This window comes from Fusarium keratoplasticum, chromosome 1 (assembly GCF_025433545.1).
Source record: "Fusarium keratoplasticum isolate Fu6.1 chromosome 1, whole genome shotgun sequence".
NCBI classification, from domain to species: domain Eukaryota; kingdom Fungi; phylum Ascomycota; class Sordariomycetes; order Hypocreales; family Nectriaceae; genus Fusarium; species Fusarium keratoplasticum.
This window is the reverse complement of record NC_070529.1, coordinates 3,946,304-3,962,071: the sequence shown is the minus strand read 5'-3', so window position 1 is coordinate 3,962,071 and position 15,768 is coordinate 3,946,304. Positions and strand designations below refer to the sequence as shown.

Below are 15,768 nucleotides of genomic sequence, written 5' to 3'. Positions count from 1 at the left end.
GCCCCATAGCCTTCCTCTAACTCCTGCCCTTGTTGAGGGGGCTGTTGGCGTCAAAGACGTCAGTGGAGATCAACTCGGGATATGTCACGCCGCCCTGCTTGAGAGCGCTCTCCATAGTCTCCATGATGACGATGCTCTCTGACCAAGGAATCGAGGGGCTCTCCTTCTTGCCGTCGCGCAGGCATCGGGCACACTCGTCGGCCTCCCAGAACATGCCGTGTCCCCAGTTGTCCCGCTTGGGGTCCTGGGGAATCGGGCAGTCGACCACCTCAATCTTGCCGTTGCCGTCTGTCTTGATCACCTTGTACTCTGTCGGCCGGTACGCGGGACCCGTCACCTGGATCTCGCCCTTGGTGCCCTGAATGCGGATGGCGGGACCGCCAGTGTATTTGCCGTCGAGGTCGGTGCCCACGCGCAGACTTGTGGTGGCGATGCCCATGGTCTTGTGCTTGGGGAACTGGCAGATGATACTTGTCGTCTCATCGGCACCGGTGTGATACTTGTTGATGGCGGCGACGACGTTGGGGGCCTCCTTTTCGGCCTCGGGCTGGACGTGGTACAGAGACTGGAAGACCCAGGTCAAGGAGTAGATGCCGAGATCGAGCAGGGCACCGCCGGCGAGGTCGGGGTTTACCATTCGGTGAGAGTCGTCGAAGTCGACCTTGCCGTTGCCGATGTCTTTTCCGAACGAGAGATCGGCTGAGAGAGTTAGTTAGCGATATCCAACCAAGTCGTGGCTAAGAGTGGCCAAGGTAAAGCTGGCTTACCAAAGGTTCTGTAGACGGTGCCAATGGCGCCCGACTGAATCAACTCTCGCACCTTGATGCTGAGGGGGAAGTATCGTGTCCAGACAGCCTCCATGAAGAAGACGTTCTTGGCCTTGGCAGCCTCGACCAGCTTCTTGGTCTGGGAGGCAGTCACGGTGAGGGCTTTCTCGCAGAGGACATTCTTGCCAGCCTGGATAGCAAGCATGGCATTCTGGAAGTGGTGGCTGTGAGGTGTAGCGACGTAGATGATGTCGACATTGGGGTCGGCGACGAGCTCAGCGTATGAGCCGTAGAGGGCGGCGGAGGATGGGCCGTCAATCCTCTTGATAAAGTCGCCGGCTCGGGAGGCTGAGGAGGACGAGGCGACAGCAACAATCTCGTGGCGTACGTCGGTTACATCTCGCACGGCAGGATCAGTGAGGAGATCCTTGCAAAAGTCTGTCGTCGAGAGTTAGCAAGTTGGCTGTACATTGGTAGAGCAGTGGTGTAGCTCACGCTCGGCGATGCCGCCAGTGGCCAGGATGCCCCATCGGATTGTGTAGGGAGTGGAAGCCATTGTTACAGGAGATACGATTCTTCACGGTGTTGCTTGCAAGAGGAGAAGGAGATGTACTTTTGCAGAGGAGGCACGTAAAGTGACGTGAGTGAAGAGGGTCTTATTTATCCTGAAGCTGCAGCTCTGGCGGGGTAACAGAAATCAATGTCCAGTAGCTTCCCGTCGCTGGGATGGTGGGTAGAGGAGGGGGATGCTTCCTTGTGGAGGACGACTCGGAATTGCTTCACTGAGCATGTCCGGCCGATGGTGTCGCACACCCGTTTAGGCTAGTATCGCCGGAAAACCCGTCCCGACTTTCAGCTTGCTTACCATATCAGCAGAATATTTAACCGGGTCGGTGTGACTCAGGTCTTCTTCAAGCTGTCAACTGGCCAAATGATGGGATTTACGGGTTTCCCCTTGGACGCTTGGTGGTGTCTGCCCCGCGAAGAACCCCGCGCGAGCTTCGTCCGAGGTGGGGGTTCTTGTGTATGTGTACGGGCATCACTCCGCATCTCCGACGTCATCTTGGGGGCGCTTGCTGTTACTAGAAAAGGTGGACAGCCCAGCCCAGCTCGCTGCTAGCTTTCCCGAGCTATTTTTCGCGTGGAACTGCCCAAGTTTTCGTTGTTGGGATGGAACAAATGTAGAACAGGCATCGTCCTTTCGAACAACTCTGTCTCGGCTGGAACAGATATAGACAAGACATGAAAGCCTTTGTGTTTAAATCTATGACTTGTGATGATCAACTGGGCGTTTAATATGGGGCGTCTTGTGATTAGACATACGATTGGCCACTCATTGTGATTGTGCAACGCCAGCAACCGTATTGGGCTGAGGCTCAAGGTGTTGGAACACTCTCAACTCTGACAACCTCACTCAGCCTGAGACATATCTTGAACACGGTTCACACAAACGAAAAAGATCCGGTAACTGCCATCTGAAGCCGCCGCCCGGAAAGTAGTTTAAACGTTCATTCCACAATGGCCGCCAAGCTAGCAAAGGACCTCAGCCTGAAGGGCTCCTCCACCACTTTGCCGAAGCTCGTCTACGGCACTGCCTGGAAAAAAGACCGCAGCGCAGATCTTGTCTACACGGCTCTGAAGAATGGGTTCAGGGGCATTGACACGGCTGGGCAGCCCAAGCACTACAATGAAAAGGGCGTGGGTCAAGGCGTCCAGAGAGCCATTGGCGATGGCATCATCACTCGCGATGCTCTCTTCGTATGTCACTTTCGCTCAAACTCAATAAGAACATAGTCACTAACGCAGTTTATAGATCCAAACCAAGTTCTCCCCACCAGGAAACCAGGGCGAAGATGCCCCCTATGATCTCAACGCACCGCTCGTCGACAAGGTTCACCAGTCGGTTCAGTCATCGCTCGCCTTCTTCACCATTGAGGGCCAGGAGCCGTACCTCGACAGTGTACTCTTGCACAGCCCTCTTCGAACCATCGAAGAAACCATCACTGCCTGGAAGACGCTTGAAACCTATGTCCCCCACAAGATCCGTAACCTGGGCATATCCAACACCAGCCTTCCTATCCTCCAGGCTCTCAACGATGCAGCCACCATCAAGCCGAGTGTCGTGCAGAACCGCTTCTATCGGGACACTGGCTTTGAGACAGAGCTCCGAGCTTATTGTAGACAGCAAAGTATCATCTTCCAGTCATTCTGGACCTTCAGTGCCAACCCACGGCTCGCAGCATCCAAGCCGGTCAAGACAGTTGCAGAAGGGGCGGGAGTCCCACAAGTGCCTGCGTACTACGCCTTGGTCCTTGGTCTCGAGGGGGTCACGGTATTGGATGGAACAACGACTGAAGATCACATGAAGGACGATCTCGAGGGTATCCCACGGGTGGCCTCCTGGGCTGAGGGGGATGGTGCAGCAACTTGGGCATCTGCACTGGCCGAATTCAAACAGACTATTGGGGAGGCGTGAGGGCTGTTGGCATTTGTAGACAGATTGAAAACTCTGTAGGGATTCAATAAGGGAACCGCAGTATTCAATAAAGTTGAACTCAACCGCATATGAAAAGCTTCATTATCGCACCACAGCAACCAAGGCAACACTGTTGTTTACCTTGATGCTCGTAGAAATATGTTGTCCCTTTTCGGGTTTTCATCCCATTGCGATTTAATCTTCCTCTTTCGTACACGTCTTGAAGGATCCTGAGTTTTTGTTCATCTCGAGTTCACGAACACCTGCTGGCCGTCTCGCACTCTGACAGCTGTTGACACTGGCAGAGCACCACTGCCGACAAGTCCAGAAACGGGCATTTGTTTGATCCTAATCTTCCCTTTTGGGTCAATAGAAATCGACCCTATTGTCACCCGCACACATTGACTGCACACGCTCGCTGCCCTGGCGCCTTTTCATCCTCACCACATCACTTCATCTCGCACCTCTGCATCATCGTCTCTACTTTCTACGCTTTTCGCTATCATCTTCATCGTTCGCACGAATCAATACCTAGCATCTCGTTGCTCTTTGATCATCCGAGAAAGCGAAGATTCCTTGGTGTTTATCGTTACCCTCATCATCTTCTCGACAGCATCCGCATCAACCCCGAGTTGACTTTGCTTCGACGAGCTTGCGATCGTGATACGCAGCTACCAACGACCTGCCCTTTGAAGACAAAGCTACTGCTATCTTCTGTATTTCTATCAAAAATGGCCGGCAACAACGACATCGCCGCCGCCCAGGGCAACAACGACCGCCCTAGAATCCGTAAGTCTCCCGCTCTCCCTCATCACATCACAACTATCGCTCACTATTCTTCATAGGAATTAAGCTTCTACCTCGCGGCTCTCGATCATCATCCGCATCAAGCTCAAAGTCGCCCACCGAAGACGATCAAAAGGTCCTTGAGACCGCTGCTGTTTTGGCGGCCATGAAGCACCAAACGATTCCGGAGGAAAGCTCCCTGACTGTTTCTCCGGTCAGCGCAAACAACTGTTCTTCTTCCCCCGAGCAGAAGCCCTCCAAGAACCCTTCTCCAAACAACTTTTCCGACAAGAAGAAGAAGAAGCCTGCCGCGACCGCCAAGACCAAAACCTCCAAGAGGCGTAACAGCGACATGTCTGACAACTGGCCCCCATGCCCCATCACCAACCCCGATCCCTCTGGCATCGCCCTCTGGCGCCAGGGATGCGAGGCCGTCCAGCGCCCCGACGGCTCCGTTGACGGCCTCGATGTCGTCAACTGGATGATGACCCGACGTGGCGGTGTCGCCAACCCCTGGCCTCGCCTTGAAGAAAACCGGGCCGCCGTCAGAGCCATGGGACGCCAGCGAATCGATCCCCTCAAGATTCTCCAGCAGCAGGAAGAAGAAGCCGAGATCGCTAGACTCAAGGAGGAGCGCCGCCAGGCCAACAAGCGTCGATACCGCCCACGAGGCCAGATTGCCAAGGAGAAGGCCGAACGTGCTGCCGCTGCCGCCAAGAAGGCCAAGGAGGATGCCCAAGAGCAGGCTCAAGAGGAGACCTCTGGTGCCAACAAGCGACCTCTGAACGACGAGACCGAGGCCGACAACGAGGAGCCTCAGGCGAAGAAGACGAAGCTCGATGTCGCCGCCTAGACGCAACTTGCACATCTTACGACTTATGACTACTGAATGAATAGATTTACACTGAAGCGATTCGGGATATGACGCTGGATTAGCGAATGGATGCACCGTGGGCCTTATTGTTTGTTGTTTACTATGAGTAGACCAAGTAGCAAACCTAAGCGTAGCCTTCAGAGTAGCATCAGAATAACATCAAATTGCACAAACCGCCTCTATTTTGTATTGGTGATGTACCGTTTTGCAGTTCTATCGCCCCAGAGATCTACTTCCAAAAATCGTTTTGGTTTAATTTCCCATGTGATGTTTAAGTCTCTGCAGATTTGCCAATATCCTTGGCAAATGTGTTGGCTACAATGAATGGGAAACAAGCCGTCGCCTCCATGTAAACCTAGGCACAACCAGTCAGTATTTGACGACCAATACATCAGAAAAGAGTAGCCAGTTTTTACGGACCTTGACGTTATCGGCACCGATTTTGATTTTGCCCCAGGAAACCGCCTCATCTGGTCTCGCACCGGCATCGCTACCGTCAAACTCTTGCGCAGTGTTGATGTAAACGGCTGACTCAGCGCCATTACGCATCAAGCATGCGTTGGCAATGTGATGCTTGACGACGCCGCCACCGAGAATGATCATACCAGCCCGCTTCGCGCGGACAGAGATGGTGTTGATGCGACGGATGTCCTCAACAAGATCGATTTTGAGCTGCAGGGGTGAGGACTTGAAGGTGTGGAAGTAGAGCATGTCGCCAAGGCTGCCGTCGGTGATGGCCGGGCAGAATACGGGAATGTTGTTCTTGTATGCCCAGTAGTAGACGGATCTCTCATCGTTGATCTCCTTACCCAAGCGATGGATGACCTTGGATGGCGTCCAGTTGATCTCGTCGTCGGTCCCCTTACTAGCCTCTTGCTCCTCGAGCATCTTATCGAGGATAGGCACAACCCAGTCCTCAAAGGCGCAGTAGTTTGCGTTGGGCACCACTAGGTTGCCGATACGGTTAAGGCCCTTCTTGCGGAGGTCGGCGCCAGGGGTGCTGAAAGAGCCGACGTAGGTGTCGCCCAGACACTTGATAAAGTCCTCCTCGATACCACCAGCGGTGGTGACGATGCACGACACGTGGTTATGCTCGACGAGCCAGCGGAGGACGCCGCGGAGGCCGGATGAGATGAGGTTGGACGTGTAACCCAAGAAGATGGTGGTCTTGTCACCCGTCTCTGGGTCTCGCCAGGCACGCTGAAGTTATATGAGCAGTTAGTCAACAGTCTCCCTTCTCTTGCCCACCCAATCTTAAATCATGGTGTATTCTTCTCTCGCAAGACCACAAAAGGTGGAGCTAACCATGTCGTTGATGATCCTCACGGCCTCGCACATGGACGAAGCCTGGAAACCCATGTGACGCATTCCCTCAAAGAGGTCCTCGGCCGTGATAGGGCCCTTGAGCTTGTTGAAGTCGAGCTCCTCGACCTTTTGGGCGTCCTTGGGCATCTCCTCGGACTTTACCAGGACGGCATCAGTGGCCGCCGCTGGGGGCGCATGATCGTTGGAGGCCATGATAAGTTGAGTGAGGGGAGTTCGTGAGTCGTAAGTCGTGAGCCGTGATCGTGAGGATGGGTGAGAATAGACAAGAGAACTTTAAAGGAATGTCAAAGTATCGCAGTCGGTCCAAGAGAACGTGACCCGGTTCATAAATGAGTCGTCGGCCGTTTTTCCTTCATTTTTCATGACTCCTCCCCGTCCCGGCTCCGCATACAACCGGCGGGGACCCACCGACGGGCAGTCAATGGGCGGGCGTGCATGTAACGCGCTCGGCGAGACATTTGGGCACATCCGTTTTAGGACTAGCCCCTCGCGGCAGTTTTGGTTCAGACTTTCCATTTCAAGGCCCCCTACAGTCCCCTACCCCCAGTCTTGGTCCCTCTCGGCTAAGCGCCACGCGCGACGCTGTCCATTTTGCAGCAGGCGCAGGCTCTGGCTGAGGCTGCGACCCATCTTCAATCTTGCAACCTTCAAAACGCCATTTGGTTGAGCATCTCCATCCGTCGCCCTGCGTCTTTCATGTCGCTTCCGTCTGCCGTATCGAGCTCAGATACTCGGCTGACGATCCATCAGCGACTTCGCCATACGTTTTAGCTGTTCCGAAACTCCCCTTTGGTGGCTGACGCGCCCTTCTGCGGAGCCGACACGGGCAGCCAGACCCTCGAGGCTTCAAGGTTCCACCAGAGCCTGTCGTGTTCAGAGGCAGAAACACTTGTCGACCACGTTTCAACCTTGCCGGCCCGTCTCATCAGCATACTTTGGCCACCTCACTCCAGCTTGTACCGACTTGTTCTTGGGTGCATGGGCTGATAATCACTTCTCTGGCCTTTTAATTTGGGTCTCCGCGACCCGGTCGCTGCGCAATGTTTGTACCCTCGCCGTCTTCGCCTGCACCATTCCACGGCTGTATTCCTCAACCTCATCAGCGAGAAGCGTGCCGCGTCTTGTACAGATGCCTCGGAGACGCTTTATCGATGCTGGGAATCGGGGCTTCAGTCGTTCATCGTCACCCCGATCATCCAATACTAATGATTATGCTAGGGCTTCAAGATACTCCAGATACGAGCGATCGCGATCGCCACGCGACCGCTCACCTGACCGTTTCGATAGGGCCTCGCAGTACGGTGATGGCGACAGGCGACGCCCTTCCGAGGTTCGGTCCAACAATGGCGGCTTTCCTCCCAATCGCGACTCATTCGGTGACCCTCTGAGGAGGGAGCCTCCTCGTGGCCCCAAAGCTCTAATCGATGCGCCTAGTGGTCCTCGTGGTGGAGGGTTTGGAGGTGATTTCCGAGGAGGCCGCGGGCGTGGTAGAGGACGTGGATGGTCAACGCGAGATGAGAGTAGGGACCGTGGACGGGATCGAGACATGGATTTCCGGGATCGCTACCGTGATGACAGAAGCCGCGAGCGTGATCGCGACCGCGAAAGGGACAGAGATTGGCGCGATGCGAGGGATTTCAGGTCACGTCGCTCACCCATTGGCCGTGCGAGGTCACCAAACCGAGATTTCCGGGATCGAGATCGAGATGGACCGCTTGGAGTCGACGCAGATAGGTCTCGGAGAGGTTCTCGTGATGGTGGACCCCCTTCAGCAGGATCCTCTTCGTCCGACCCTCAGTTCGGCATGTCACCGTATCCCCGTGGCGGTGGATTTCATCGTGGACGTGGTAGAGGAAGAGGTGACTGGTCCGCAGACCGAGGGAGGGGTAGAGGACCTTATATGGACGACAGAGGGGATCGCTACCCACGAAGCAGGTCTCAAGAGGGCCGCTGGGGTCGGGAACGCGAGGAAAGGGACCGCATGGATCGAATGGACCGATACGCCGACCCGGAGACCCGACGCGATATTCGAGATGACCGCGACCCTCGAGATCGTGAACTCTTTCGAAACAAGTTGGAAGCACGCGCGAATGCTGGTCACGACTCGGGCCCTCCCAGTAAAGAGGTTTCGCCACCACCCGTTGCACCTTCAGCTCCCGCTTTTGGTTCCGTTCCGAGTCGCGCTCTGAGCGTGGGTGAGGGCTACGTCCCAGCAAGTGCTGCGGTCAAGGTTCCTCCTACCGCCCCCCGAGCTTTCAACGATCGACCTCCCTCAGCTGGACATGAGCCACCAATGCCCCCAGTTGGGCCAGCCAAGTCACTTCACGATAGCCCTCCGATCCCAGTTGGACCCCGAGCTCAGCAACCACCGCCACCAAGGCCGTCCAGCAAGCAATGGATCAACCCGAATCTGAAAAAGGCTCCCGACTCCCCCAAGATGATGAGATCCCCGAGCTTTGTCCAGCAACGACCACCACTCCGGCGCGACAGCTCACAGTATGACCATTATCACGATGACGACAGGCGACCGCGTAGTAGTGATGCCAAGTCTGACTCACATTACTCGGCCATCGACAACCGAGCAAGATCAAATTACAGCGCGGAACCAGGAGAGATTACGGTCCGGTCCGAGCGAGAGTCTCAATCTGCGAGAGCTTCAGTGGACAGGGATGCTCGGCCAACTAACGCTCCTGGTGCTCCCAGGGATTCTCATCGTGGTGGACCTGTTCCATCACCGACAACCGACAGTCTTCCCAGGTTCAGTCAACCTATCGAGCAGCGCATGAGAGAGTCAAGAGAACCGCCCAAGCAAGCACCCAAGCGAAAGCGCAAGCTTCCTGTCGTTCCAGTTGTGAGATTCGCACTGCCACCGAAAACAGCGCCTCCCGAACAAAACTCCGAGTCCGACGATGACGAAGACATGGCGGATTATTTTGCTATGGAGATTGCAAAGACCGAGGCTGAGCTGAGCAAGCTAGAGAAACCCAAGCTTCCCACGCAGATTATGGCCCGTTTTGCGGCCTTGTCACATGGGGCAATGGTGAAAATAGTTAGCGAGGGCGAAGGTCTGATGAAGATGGTGGAGGAACTCCCGGAGGCAGTGAATCAGCCTGTTGTCGAGAAGATCGAGGAGCCCACATCCGTTGATCAGCAACCAGAACAGGACACAGAGATGACCGACGCTGTCGTTGCGTCAAAGGCTACTCCAGAACCACCAGCACAGCCAGACCATGAGCCTGAAGCCCCCGCCAGCGTGGAAAAGCCCGAAGAACCGCCTGTAGAAACCGTGGATATTCCCATGGCAGAGAGCGACCCTACGCCCCTGGCGCCTGAACCTGCCAAAGAGCCCAGTGAAAAGCCCATCGAAAAACCTATCGAGCAACCCAGCGAGAGGCTGAGTGAGCAACCGGAAGAAAAGCCGAGCGAAAAAGCCATCGATGAGGAATCCGCCGAGAAGCCTGACGAAATGGTCATCGAGAAGACGACTGAGACAACTGCCGAAGCTACTGTCGAGAAACCCGCCGACAAGACGACTGAAGAGCCTCGCGAAGAGGCCCCCGAACAACCCATGAAGGAACCCACGCCGCCTGCGCCTGCGCCTGCGCCTGCGCCCGAGCCTGAAGCTCAACCCGAACCACAACCCGAACCCGAACCGAAGATGGAGGACACCACCAAGCCAACTGTCGAAGTGGCCCCAGCGGCTCCTGAAACAGCCCTGCCTACTGTGGAAGAAGCTGCAAAGGAAGATGAGGCCACCAAACCGGCCGAAGTGCTGGCCCCTGAGCCGGAGAAGCCAAGCGAGACCCCCCGCGAGGAACAGGTTGAAGCAACTGCCGAGAAGCCTATGGATAGCAAGCCAAGTGAGCCTCCTACCGAGAAGGCGGTCGAGGCTCAACTCCAAAAACCGAGCGATGAAGTTGCAGAAAACCCTAGCGAAGCGCCGATCGAGAAGCCCGAGACAACTTCCAACGAGCACCTGGCAGCTGAACCTGTGTCTATCGCCGTTCCTTCCCCCAATGCTGTTCTTCAAACAACTGAGACGGGATCAAAACCTCCTAGTACACCATCTCAAGTTGATGACGATGAGACAGAGTCCGAAGATGATTCATTCATGAACATCGGCGCCATCCGCCAGTGTATGAGCACACCCCCGATTGACAGCCTTCCTGACTTTGGCTGCCAGCCATGGCATGAAGACAGGGAATTCATGCGCTCTTTGGACTCGGACCCTGGCATTTATGATTTCGTCATGGAACACCTGGACAGACTGCACCTGGAAAAGACTGCTGAGCAAGAACGCGACCGCAAGATCTACGCCGATAATTATGTGCGGTATCTGGATTTCACAACATCAAATGACCCAGCCGCGGTGAAGAGTCGCGGAAAATTCTCCACTTCGACTGCTGATGGGACTGGCGCGGTGACCCCGGAGCCCAAGCACGAGGGCAGCGGCCGCGGTCGTCGTTTTGCGACCGAACGAGACCTAGAGCGGGTTCTACAGGCATCTATGAGAGAGGACGAGGAGAGAAAGGAACGGGAGCTCCGCATGCAACAGGAAAAATATCGTACCGATAAGGACGCCGTTATACCTGAAATGATTTGGACTCAAGAAGAGAAGGACAACATCAAATACCTCGACCATTCCGGTTTCACGCCTGTTGACAGGCTCGTAGCAGCATGGCGCGTACTTCCGCCTGTCAACAACTTTTCCGAAGAGGAGGCCGGGCTATTTGAGAAGCGATACTTGGAAGCACCAAAGCAATGGGGCAGAGTGGCAGATGGTATCCCTCATCGCGACTTCTCCTCTTGCATTCAGTATTACTACATGAACAAGAAGGACCTGAACCTGAAGGAGAAGCTCAAGAAGCAACCCAGGAGGCGCAAGAAGGGTGGCCGAGGCAAGCAGCGATCTAGTGCACTCGTTTCTGAACTTGGCAACGGCGAAGGCGAGACGGAGGAGAACCACGAGACCGGAGAAAACGGAGAGAGAAGACGACCAAGGCGAGCCGCTGCACCAACATGGGGCTTCGAACAACCGGCTGTGGATACAGACAACTCGACACCTTCTGCCACGCCTGGCAGACGTGGAGCGTCAGCTAAGGGCGACCATCCAGAGAAGGTGGATGGGAGGAAGCGTGGACGCAAAGCTAAGGACAAAGATGCGAAAGCGCACAAGACGAACCAAACGCTGGCCGCAGCTCCAGCTCCCGGAAAGGGCCGCTCGAGGTCCAACTCGAGGGCGCTCAACACGGAGACACAACCGCCTGCGCCAGCCGAGGTTCATCGCCTCCCCACTCAATTCGAGCAACAGCCGTCGGGAATACAGCCGCCATTCCCTGTTCAACAGCAGCAGCCCATACAGACTATGGATCGACCTCAACCTATCGCTGCCTCCTCTTCCATCTCGGAGGTTATGGCAGCACCTTCGCTTCGACCTGAGCCTCCACCCCAGCCGGCCATTACCACATTCAACCTGGCTCAGCCTCAGCCAGAGCGCAAGGCTCCGACCCAAGCGTCGAGTTACTGGAGTGTGTCTGAATCTAATGACTTCCCACACCTACTGCGCTCATTTGGATCTGACTGGACTGGGATCGCGGCCCACATGGGGTCTAAGACCGCTGTCATGGTGAGTTCCCACATGTGTTGAGTCACACTTGTTGATGCTAATATTTGAAATAGGTCAAAAACTACTTTGTCCGCCAAAAGGATCAAGGCAAGGCTGAATGGGAGACGATCGTTCAAGAGGCCGACAGGAAGAAGAGCCGTGGCGAGAAGCTGCCTGATCCTCCTCAACCATCGCAGGGAGGTCGTGGGAGAAGATACGACAACTCAGCTGCGGCGTCTCGACCTCTTGCCGTTGCTCCTGGTATCGAGCTTCACAACGAAGTAGCCCAAGCAGCCAAGATGGAAGCTGCTGCCCAAGCTACTCGAGGCCAGCCGTTCTCCAACTATGGCGTGCCCATTGCTCAGGCTCCTGTGCAGCAACCTCTTGTTCAGCCACCAGCGCAGCCCTTGGCGATGCAACAACACCCTGTTGCCGCCCAACCTGTCTCTCAGGCAATGTCACCGAGCGCACGGCCTTTGCGAGCACCTGTCCGGCAGTTTGGGTTCCCCGAGCGAGAGCGTGAACAAGGCCAGCGAGTGCCACTTCCTCCAAAGGCGCCCTCTGGTCCTCCCGTTGCAGAGCCACGCGAGCGACCTTTGGCTGCTGCACAGCCGCCTCTACAGCCGGCACGGACCGATCCCATATTTGAACAGCACAACGCTCAACTTGAGCGGCAGAAGGCGGAAATGCAGATGCGCGAGCGGCAGGAGAGGGAACAACGAGAAAGAGAACGAGAGAGGGAGAGAGAAATGGCACGCCAGTCGGAGCGGCAGACGTTGCGGGTTAAGCAAGAACCGGAAGTCGCCCCTCCACCGCACCATTACGAGCAGTTTGGCCATCGACAGCAAGGAAGCCTTGGTGGCCAGCCTCTCGCGAGACCACCACCGCAAGAGCCAGGCCGACCTCCGACATATGCTCCTCCTCCTGTGCAGCAGCAACCGCCCCAGCAGCAGCCTCCTGCGCAGCCGGTGAGGAACTTGCTCAGCGAGCAGCCGCAGGTCCGGTCTCCTCAGATGGGAACGCCCACCAGCCGGCCCGTGTCGTCACTTCAACATAGGCCGTCATCTGGCTCGCTGCAGGAGGGATATGGCTCCACGACACCTCAGGCAGGGACGCCAACTCCAGCGGCGGCACCTCCTCGTCCATCAGAGCCTCGCAAGGGAGGATTTAATATTTCTGCCTTGCTCAATGATGATCCTCCGCCGGCGGCGCCCAAGCGCATCAGCGATGTAGCCAGCACGCCTATGAGGCCTTCACCTACACCCCCGCCTCCAGTCATGGGTCGCCCTCTCCCTGGGCCTGGGCCAGCGCCGCCTTCACAGATGCGTCGGGAGCCGGAACCATATTCACCTTATGGACGAGCACCATCAGGAGGAGCCTCAGCGATGCCTTCACTCAAGCCCACATATACAGATTCTCCTCAGCCCCAGCACATGGGAGCTTCGAGGGCTTCAATCGGGGTCTCAGTTGAGGCTGCTGCGGCAGAGAGAGACTTTTACAGGCAAAATCCGTACCAGCCAACTTCTCAGAGTGGGACAAACTCCCCCCAGAGCGGCCATCGTTATCCTCCACCTGGTCCACCCAGCCAGATGTATCAGGGTCAGGGGTATCCTACGTCATACGGTGCCGCAGCCCCTCCCCCTCACACTGCATCACCAGGTGGACAGTACGCGCTGCATCCGTCGGCTTCTCGTTCGCGAGAGGTTCCTCAGAGCAGCCGTGATGGTGGATGGCCAACGCCAACTCACCAACAGCCGCCAGGCAGTCTCCCACAGGCGACAGGGTGGCCATCACAGCCCCCCAACACATCTCAGCCGCCGCCATCGCAACAATCTTGGCCAACACAGCACCCAGCGTCCAAGCCCCAGACGCCTGCTCCATCATGGGCCCCATCGCAGCCACCACCGCAACCGCCTCATCACATGCCCCTGAGAGACGACGGACGGGGCGGGCCGTACTATAGCTCAGGGGGTGGACTTCCCCCACAGCAACATCAAATGCAAGGGCGATACCCGCCACCTGGTCGTGGACCGGAGCCAGTGCCACCTCCCTCACAGGCGTACCCGCGCTATGCTTCTACCCCAGGCCCTGCTCCGCCGCGAGATCCTAGAGACATGCCGGGTCGGAGCTACACGCCAGTGGGCGGGTATGATAACCGTGGACCACCTCCGCCAGGAGGCCCTGGCTACCCAGGCCACGAGGCGCAAAATGTACAGATGAGAGATGCCCGGGACCCTCGAGACCCGCGAGATGGACGGGATCCTCGTGATATGATGAGAGGATTGAGGCCACATGAGTATGATAGGCATCCGGATCAGTACCGGAGGTGAAGGATTTGAAAACCCTTGAGACATTGGAGGGTTTAGTAGCATGATTGCACAGGTAGATATTATCCGCCAACAAGGCGTGATGTGTGATATTTGGCGTACGGCGAGGGTGGATTGATTGGATTGGATTGGATTGGATTGGTGGTCAAGGTTCCATCTGGAATTGCGTATGCATTGTATGCATTTTGAGTTGTAGGCCTATTTACTAGACATTGATAACATTGTTTTATTATTGACTTTCTTTAACTGCTTGTTTGGACTTGTCATGATTGCTTTGTTTTTCTATCATGAAACTTGGCGTGTACGAGTTGGGCTGGGCATGAGCCGACCCCACTATTTATCTCAAGAACCCCGCCAACCCCAAGCGCGCTTTGGATCATGCATCCTTCAGACAAAGACGCGACAACCTTTCAACGACGACTTTGACGATGGCTTCCAATCCGAGGTCTACCTCCGCAATGGGCGGACATGAAAAGACGTACTTTGAGCAGCAGCGAGAGGCCCTCATCAGCGAGATTGCCATGGTATGCGACTGGTTCTGTTGGCATGTGACGGGACTGACGGTCGGGTAGAGCTTTGAGCATGTGCTCGCCAACATCAACAAGCTGAACCGATCCCTCGAGGCTGTTATTGCGGTGCGCTACCATGGATCTTGTACTTCTTTTTAGGTTCATGTAGCTGATTACTGTACAGGTCGGCAACGAATTCTCGTCGGTCGAGGCGCTGTGGTCGCAATTCGAAAACGTCATGGACAAGGAGGGCGAAGGTGAAGGCGATGGAGAAGCAAAACAGAATCAGGAGGACTCGGAGGAAGAGCACGAGACAAAGAAGAATCAAGAGGCGTGATGGGCACGGATTGTCATGATACCCCCGGATGAGATAGATGATGAAAATAAGGAATGATTACGACAGAGATGATTGCGGTGAGAGGGCAATGACAAGGTGTGATTTCGACAAAGACCTGTGATCAAGTTAGAGAAGGAGAGTCAGCTCACGTTTACAAGAAAAGTCACCAAGACATTATGTACCATAACTCAATTCATTCGTACTCTCAAAAGAGCCTCGATCGGGGTATAATCCTCCTGGATCGGAAATATCATAACAATCATAACAAAAACCCTTTTCCGGGGCGCCTTTTTCCCCTTGGCTGCCCTATTCATCATAAACCGTTCCCTGAATGCCCTTTTCCCTGTAAAACAAATGCCATAAACCTTGGCCATAAAAAGCAACAATGCCAAACGAAACCGTTCCCTTTTCCGTGAGTCATGATCCCTGAATGTGTGCAAAACCTGAAAGTCCGTTTCCGTACATGTCCATGATGCCGGGATGTAGAAGAAAGCAAAAGAGAAAAAAAACAAGATTGCGAAGCCATATCCCTTGGCTGAAGAAAAAAACAGAAGAAGCCCTCCCCTTTCCGATGGTGCAGTGTAGCCTGCCCGGGTCGTGTGACCGAAACTCCTAGTAGAGTATAGATGAGCGAGAAAAAGATGAAGAAAGAACTCGCAGTGAAGTCAGTGGAAAAGACAATGTGTGTTGTTTCCGTCAGCACCTGTGCTCAAGCTGTTTCCTCAGCGAGCAACGATATCTATGGTTCGCGACGATGTCGA

General features: G+C 55.4%; 6 protein-coding genes across 6 annotated transcripts; 4 read left to right on the top strand and 2 right to left on the bottom strand.

Annotated features, from left to right (window-relative positions):
- Positions 1 to 16: 16 nt before the first annotated feature.
- On the bottom strand, positions 17 to 1,323 carry NCS57_00118500 (uncharacterized protein; the record flags this gene model as incomplete). The annotated part of the gene is made up of 3 exons (XM_053051256.1): positions 17 to 699; positions 768 to 1,205; positions 1,263 to 1,323. 3 exons carry the CDS (start codon positions 1,321 to 1,323, stop codon positions 17 to 19), a joined length of 1,182 nt encoding a protein of 393 aa, XP_052919771.1.
- A 962-nt stretch (positions 1,324 to 2,285) lies between these two features.
- Positions 2,286 to 3,243, top strand: NCS57_00118400 (Aldo-ket-red domain-containing protein; the record flags this gene model as incomplete). Its single annotated transcript, XM_053051255.1, has 2 exons — positions 2,286 to 2,525; positions 2,581 to 3,243. 2 exons carry the CDS (start codon positions 2,286 to 2,288, stop codon positions 3,241 to 3,243), a joined length of 903 nt encoding a protein of 300 aa, XP_052919770.1.
- Positions 3,244 to 3,974: 731 nt separating this feature from the next.
- Positions 3,975 to 4,882, top strand: NCS57_00118300 (uncharacterized protein; the record flags this gene model as incomplete). The annotated part of the gene is made up of 2 exons (XM_053051254.1): positions 3,975 to 4,032; positions 4,089 to 4,882. 2 exons carry the CDS (start codon positions 3,975 to 3,977, stop codon positions 4,880 to 4,882), a joined length of 852 nt encoding a protein of 283 aa, XP_052919769.1.
- A 292-nt stretch (positions 4,883 to 5,174) lies between these two features.
- On the bottom strand, positions 5,175 to 6,421 carry NCS57_00118200 (Deoxyhypusine synthase; the record flags this gene model as incomplete). The annotated part of the gene is made up of 3 exons (XM_053051253.1): positions 5,175 to 5,258; positions 5,324 to 6,103; positions 6,209 to 6,421. 3 exons carry the CDS (start codon positions 6,419 to 6,421, stop codon positions 5,175 to 5,177), a joined length of 1,077 nt encoding a protein of 358 aa, XP_052919768.1.
- An 848-nt stretch (positions 6,422 to 7,269) lies between these two features.
- NCS57_00118100 (Myb-like domain-containing protein) lies at positions 7,270 to 14,164 on the top strand (the record flags this gene model as incomplete). The annotated part of the gene is made up of 3 exons (XM_053051252.1): positions 7,270 to 7,340; positions 7,448 to 11,855; positions 11,909 to 14,164. 3 exons carry the CDS (start codon positions 7,270 to 7,272, stop codon positions 14,162 to 14,164), a joined length of 6,735 nt encoding a protein of 2,244 aa, XP_052919767.1.
- A 389-nt stretch (positions 14,165 to 14,553) lies between these two features.
- Positions 14,554 to 15,007, top strand: NCS57_00118000 (DASH complex subunit DAD1; the record flags this gene model as incomplete). The annotated part of the gene is made up of 3 exons (XM_053051251.1): positions 14,554 to 14,685; positions 14,734 to 14,796; positions 14,855 to 15,007. Exons 1-3 carry the CDS (start codon positions 14,590 to 14,592, stop codon positions 15,005 to 15,007), a joined length of 312 nt encoding a protein of 103 aa, XP_052919766.1. The 5' UTR covers positions 14,554 to 14,589.
- Positions 15,008 to 15,768: the final 761 nt, after the last annotated feature.